General features: G+C 31.6%; 1 protein-coding gene across 21 annotated transcripts in view; it reads right to left on the bottom strand.

Annotated features, from left to right (window-relative positions):
• Positions 1–7696, bottom strand: part of LOC102680558 (polypyrimidine tract-binding protein 2) — a 503794-nt gene that overhangs the window by 40206 nt on the left and 455892 nt on the right. For all 21 annotated transcript variants that reach the window (XM_006610297.2, XM_006610300.2, XM_006610301.2 and 18 more), the window contains one exon: positions 5850–5990. In XM_006610297.2, the coding sequence (XP_006610360.1) occupies positions 5850–5990 (141 nt within the window). The remainder of the gene's footprint in view (positions 1–5849; positions 5991–7696) is intronic.

Below are 7696 nucleotides of genomic sequence, written 5' to 3'. Positions count from 1 at the left end.
TTTTTTTTTTTTTTTTTTTTTTTTTTTTTTTTTTTTTGGGATCGAAGCTTTCCCGCGTTGAATTATTCGGATCGTACAATGGTACAAAGAACGGTTTTATTGGGGGAGGGAGGATGCATGATGGAATACTGAATATCGAAAATTTAAGGAGGGATTTTTTTTAGGGTAAAGTGAGAGGAAAATAAAGAAATAGGAAAAAGAAAATATTTCTTGGCTTTGTTCTTTTCTATAATCGAAAGTTGAAAAGAAAACGTTTCTTACAGCGAGGAATTATTTTTTAATCGTTAATAACTGAAAAGCGCAGCTGATAATGCGATTTTCTTTTTATTCTCGACTTTTTTGAACTCGAAGAGTCCCTTTAAATTTTCGAATATTCAGAAAATTTTCATCAAAACATTACAACATTGGAACATCCTACTTTGTGTTTTTATATTTTGATACTTATATAAAAACCGAGATAAATCAAAGATAAGCTAAAATAAACAAAGAGAATCTTTTTCGGACGCGTGGTCGACAAATGGTCCTCCCATGTTCGAACCGAAAAAACCTTATTTCGTCTCGCACATAAAACGATGAAAAAGAGGAAAGCGAAAGAAACAAAAAAAAAAAAAAAAAATGGGAAAAGAAAGCAAAAAGCCCTTTTTACGACACACTTTCCATTTTTCCTCGCGAACCCGCGAAGTCTTCATTCAGAATCTTTCTAAAAGCCATCCCCTCCCCCCCCCCCCCCCCCCCCACGTTCTTCCCTTTCCCTCTCTCTCTCTCTCTTTTTCTCTCTTTTTCTTTCTTTCGTTCTTTTTCTTTTTAAACATGTATTCAACAAAAAAGAACGGGCCACGCGATGTTTGGCATACGTCACGTATGAAAACGCGCGATATTCAGCCGGAAAGATGGCATCCAATTCCCGAATTCGTGGATCCAATCGAATGATGTTCCGGGCCTCGCTTCAAATAGCGAGAAAATAGAGACGATTATCGCGCAAAAATGGCCCCTTAATTGAAAATGGGCGCTTTCAATTAAATGTTACATTACGTATTCCATTATCAACTTCATTATTATTTAATAATGAAGTTCGATCGATTGAAAATTAATTTGAACGAGGCGAATACGTTACACGAAATAAATAAAATATAATGTTGGCAGAGATATTTGTCACGACATAATTTGTCATAATTTGTTTTTAAAATAAAATGTAATTGTTTAATTGTTGCAGAACAAACAACAATTTTTCTACTTTTCCCTGTATGGATCGAGTTACGAATTATCGATTATATTGATTAAATTATTCACTCGAGGGAAAAATAATTTGCCAATTTTCTTATATATATTCTTCGAGTAATTCTTGGAACAAATAAGAGAGAGAGAGAGAAGGAGAGGAGGAGGAAACGAAATGGAGCAATCTGTGCTATTTTATTTTGTATATATCTATCTATAACTCTCATTTCGCTCTTATATTTTTAACAAAAAACTGTACTGTATTTACAATAGGCATTGTCTTTTACATTTCCTTTATCCGAACTTTTATTGCACATTTCCCCACGGTGAATCGCTCTTTTGTTCCTTTTCTCTCCTATTCCTCCACCTCCCCCTTTTTTCACTATGGTGCAAATTTTCTATTTTTTCGTATCGAAAATGATCGATACGAGAAAAACGACAGAGAAAGTTTGTACAATACAATAGCGTGCGCGCGATGTTGATGAAGGTATAGGGGTGCGCTCCTTTCGAAATCGATTTCTCGATAAGCGAAAATTGTCGAAACATCGTGATATTTTTTTATCGCGGTTCAGTGATCAGATTCATTTGAAAAATTAAACGCCAATTAAACTAATTGGCTAATTTTATTAAATTTATTCTGTGTGAAAAAGTAAGGATTCAGAATTCAGAATTCAGAAAAGGAAAATATTCTATTTTGAAAAATACGAATGAATATTATATTCTGTCTAAATTAGTATCGTTGCAGTGGAGGATTCATAAATCGATTAGTGAAAAAATCTTTTTATCATTCAAATTTTTGACAAATCAATTAAATAACTATCTCGATATTTTAGTATCAACTCGATGGATTTAAATAATTTTTAAATAAATGTGATTTACATTAATTATCTTCTGAATCCTTCATATACCAAAATTAAATTTTCTCCAATTATTTATTATAATTTTATTAAATATTCCAAAATTTTGTTTTCTTATTAATCTTATTAAATATAAAATTTCAATTTTGTTTTCCAATTGTATGAATTATCGAAAAAGAACGAATCTTTTATTAATTAAAAAAAGACGAGAGATCATCCATAATAACCATAAGACACGTTTTTAAAATCATTATCATCATTATAATAAGCAGAATAATATCTTGGTAATTTTAATCGATATTATTATAATCTTACTCATTAAAAATTTTGTTTTCCAATTGTATAAGTTATCAAGAATCTTTTATTTATTAAAAAAACATAAAAGATCATCCACAGAACGTTTTTTTCTTTTTTTTTTTAACAACCATCATCATCATAATAGGCAGAATAATGCAATAGTAATTTTAATCGAGTTATTAATCGATTATTACTGTAATCTTACTCACTAAAAATTTTGTTTTCCAATTGTACAAATTATCGAGAAGGAATCTTTTATTTATTAAAAAAACATAAAAGATCATCCATAAAACGTTTTTTTTTTTTTAACAATCATCATCATAAATGGTAAAATAATACCTTGGTAATTTTAATCGAGTCGTTAATCGATTATTACTGTAATCTTATTCATTAAAAATTTTGTTTTCCAATTGTACAAGTTATCGAGAAAGAACGAATCTTTTATTTATTAAAAAAACATAAAAGATCATCCGTAGAACGTTTTTTTCTTTTTTTTTTTTAACAACCTTCATCATCATAATAGGCAGAATAATGCAATATTTATATATTATAATTTTAATCGAGTTATTAATCGATTATTACTGTAATCTTACTCACTAAAAATTTTGTTTTCCAATTGTACAAGTTATCGAGAAGGAACGAATCTTTTATTTATTAAAAAAACATAAAAGATCATCCATAGAACGTTTTTTTCTTTTTTTTTTTTAACAACCTTCATCATCATAATAGGCAGAATAATGCAATATTTATATATTATAATTTTAATCGAGTTATTAATCGATTATTACTGTAATCTTACTCACTAAAAATTTTGTTTTCCAATTGTACAAGTTATCGAGAAGGAACGAATCTTTTATTTATTAAAAAAACATAAAAGATCATCCATAGAACGTTTTTTTCTTTTTTTTTTTTTAACAACCTTCATCATCATAATAGGCAGAATAATGGGGTGGTAATTTTAATCGAGTCGTTAATCGAGCATCGTTCAACGTGATTAATCGGACGCGAGAATCGGTTTCTGGGCTCGGAACAGGTGAATTAATTCAATAACAACGCCGGGTTCCACGTTGCATAATTCCCGCGCATCGTTAATTGCTATTCGTAATTCCGTAAATATGTAATCCACCCCGGGGGGGCCCCGTTTCCTTATTACGAATTCGTAATGCAAAATTGGTGCGACGAACCGTGTAACGCGATCGCTCCACGCAATTGCGTGTTCCAATGACTTCGCATTATGACAATCAATCGCTCGTTTTCGTCCTTGCTTCGTTGCAACCGTGCTCGATGTGCAACGAACGCCCTTCAATTAGAATTAATTCGAACACGGCGACATAATCTATTCGTAATCTATTAATACAATGGGCTGTGCACACGGCTGTGTATTGTACACATACCAATTGCAAAAATTTTCTATCTATCCACACTTTGTAACGTTTGTCGACGTGTTCGATATTGCGCGATACAATCGCTGGAGCATCCCACGTGTCATAAATTTCGTTGCACAATTCGCAATGCATATGAATTGCATATTTTATGACGCGACGAAGCATCCTATCTGATGGCGATGCATCCCCCCACGTTAAAAGTGTAAAAGTGTAAAAGTGTGCATCCGTTCGTGTATTTATGTAAGTACTCGATGATAATCGTCTTATCGTTTCGTTCTACGGCTTATATCGTATATTATGTGCGTATTATTTTGTATACAATACGATTTGTATTAAAGGTAATTGAAAGAGATGGAAAAAGATAAATAAGCGTTGCGTTAGAGAACGAATGAGAAGAATGAAATGAATGTTGTGAAACGTAGAATAAATTTGTAAAAGATTAGGTCGATGAAAGGGAGGAACTAACCAGATGATTTACTATTGAACTTTTCCACGTTGGCATCATGAAAATCCTAACATTTTGAACGAATATAAATACTTTCAAGGGTAACACGCTTCCATAACTTTCAGGGCACCAGTTTGCATTATACTTTTTACAAGTATGCATTATATCCACCTTTTTATTCATTTAATATTTAATAAGAGTTAATATTTTACTTTGCCAAAACGTTGTAGAATTATATTTTACATTTATGAAATAATTCTCTTTCCATCCGAACGATAAAATTTCGTTAATCCCACATAACGTTTTTACGACTGCTACTTTTATCTTTGTAATTTTATTACAATACAGTGAAAAATAATTATATTGATTTCTTTTTCTAACAAAAATTTTTTTTGTATTTATATATATACACTCATACAATTTGTATATATATTTTATTATCGATTTTTTTAAGACTGTCTTCCATTTTGTTATACCTTGTTCAAGAAAATGGCGCTTGCGAAACTTTTATTATTTTCATTGAAATCACAAAATTGCACGAATAATCCGTGAAATTTGAAATATATGACGACATTTCCTACATTACCAACCGTTTCAAGATCATCCGCCATTTCGCGATGTTGTTCAAGAAAATGGCGCCCGACGAGAGAAAGCAATCCTAACCTCAATCTTTACCCGTAAAATGAATTGAAGTTGCATGAAAATATTCATGAAATGTTCATCAAAATATATACGAAATCGATGAGAAATGATCGAATGCATTGGTTTCGAACGAGGGAAACGAACGTCGAAATAATAAATTGAGAATCGGGAGGCTGGATGATTTGCAACGAAACTGTAAGCGTTATATCGGGATTGTTTAATATTCCATTAACGAGAACGAGGGGAGGGGAAAAAAATCTAGCGAGATCGGTGAACGAAATATGCCACGGCCCTTTTCTATCGTAATCCACGCGCGAACTGGCGAAAGGAGAAAATATCCGATTAATCGGGAATCGAATTCGCCGGATACGCCGCGAAATCCGATTAATTTCCCATCTCCTGCATTATTCCCGCCGATTTCGACCGTTTTTACCACGCGAGAGCACAATCTCTCGTGTTGTTTTCGAATAAATTTCACGCAATCGTTCGCCGATTCTCTTTTGAATTCTTTCAAGGTGAATATTCTGCGCGATGTAATAAAAAATTTGAAACTTTGTTTTGTTTGATTTCTGCTTCCTCTCTTTTCTTTCTTTCTTTCTTTCTTTTTTTTTTCTTTTCCTTTCTCTTCTTTCGAAAAACGTTCGATGAATTTTTAGAATATTCTTTTCTAATATTTTTTGAGATAGAAGTTTTCTTCTATTCTTCAGAAGTAAATAATAATTCACGTTCGTAATTCGAAATTTTTAAAGTTCTAGAAATTGGATACGGTTTTGATAAAATTTGTTAAAATAAATGCTTCAAAATTCTACGATTTTTTTTTTTGGTGAGATATTTCCTAATTTTCTCAGAGATGAAAATTCTATGAATAACGGTGAAAGAAAATAGAATCAATAGAACGCATAAATTATTGAATCTTACGTTGATAAGCGGTAAAACATGTCCAATTATCGTTTTCCAATTAAGGTAAACGAGAAATTAATCGATGTAGAAACAGAAGTCATAACTTACCTGATAGAGTACGTCTAAGGAAATTGGGTAAACCATCTGCTCGACGATGACTCTGAGAACGGTATTGGGCCCCCCTTGGGTCTCTGCTTGTGTCTGAGCCACCTGATTCTGTCCAGGAAGCGCGACTTGGTTGTTCGAGTTCTATAACAGAAAAAAAGAAAACAAATTAATCATTTGTTCTTTGAAAAAAAAAAAAAAAATATTCTGAGAAAAAAAAGAAAGAAATATTACATTTATTTTTAAAAATAGTATCATCGCCTTGTTGTTCGTTTCATCGAATTCACGAAACGTTATAAAAGTTGTGAATTCGTATAAGAATCCCAATCAATATCTTCAACTCAACTGAGATAACAACTTCATTATCAATTTAAATTAAAAGCACAAATATACCGCTTCGCAGATTTTCAATTTCCCATCCAAATATAAAATAAACACAATTACTACGAATCCAAATAAAAAAAAATAAAAAAAAAAAATGAATGAAAGAAAAATAAACCGTTTCAAATTGCATAAAAAACCCAAATTCATATAAAATTAATAAGTTAATAACTTTACTCTATTGTATTGTTATAAAATTTTTAATAAAACGCAAATATTAATATTAATATACATTCCTATAAATTTGATAAAAAGAATTTGAATTTTCTGAATGTTGAATTGTTAATACAGTCTTCGAGTTATCGAATAAAACTCTATCGCCAGATGTCGCCGTGTGCACAAACTTCATTCGCAGTTTGTGATTAGCATAAAATGGTAAAAAGAAACGCGGCACAACGGACCTATATTACGATTTTTAATCAACGAGAACGAAACAAGTAGAAAATCGTACATTTTTCAAACGATACACGATTGATACAAGTATTTTCACGATACAACCACGTAATTTTCAAACCGTTCCCCGTTTGGGCAAACACATTTTTCCAGATTATCCGCCGATAAGATAAAAAAAAAAAAAAAAAAAAAAAAAAAAAGAAAAAAAAATGTGGAGTTCATGCGTCACGGGAGTGTATTTTCATCCATTTGCGTCATCCCTGTCCAAATAAAAGTAAACACGTTGTGTACACCGAAAAGTAAAACACACATGGCAATTACTTCGATTCTGCACAACCCATTCGAAGGAAGGCACGACGAGAAATGTTTGAAAAATGAAAGATCAATAATGGTGGTACAAAAAATTAAAGCATACGTTTTTATATAGGAGAATTAGAGATAAACGAAATTACCATTTTAATTAAATGGTATTCCAGTTGCGTTTAATTAAATATATCCGCGTATGTGACGACAGAAAATCGATGTACGACGTAAGATGAAATTGGCGTGGAATTCGTCGTGGTTTTTCCATTATATGTATTCCAATCCTACTATTCGATATTCTATTATAATCCGTTAACGGATCGAACGTGAGTTACATATTTAACTCACGCTCTATTTAATCGAAAGATTCCGCGAATTAAATCCAATTCACATCCAATCGACTGGACCCTACGCTCTACGAGCTATTTCACATGTGCAACGTGAAGTAACGTTGTTGTATATAAGTCACGAGTGCAAATTGTAGGGGAAAAATCACATGTATTTGAATATTCCTCAAAATTTGTCGAATCGATAAAAAAAATATAACATCCTTCGATCTTCGTAAAAAATTCATGTATATATTAAAGCTAGGAAGTATCGCGACTCGAAGTTTTACGGTCTAAAATAAAATTTCACTCTTTGGATCATAATTTTATAAAGTGGATACGATCGATATCTTATAAACGAATTCTATGATTCGAAGAATCTGAAGAGGTGTTATTATATTAAGGAAATTTTTGAAGCTTTTAATCGTGAATTGCTTTCGAGAATTG

The sequence above is a fragment of the Apis dorsata genome, unplaced genomic scaffold (assembly GCF_000469605.1).
Source record: "Apis dorsata unplaced genomic scaffold, Apis dorsata 1.3 scaffold_73, whole genome shotgun sequence".
NCBI lineage: Eukaryota > Metazoa > Arthropoda > Insecta > Hymenoptera > Apidae > Apis > Apis dorsata.
Note: the sequence above shows the minus strand (reverse complement) of the source record. Positions and strands in the feature narration are given on the sequence as shown.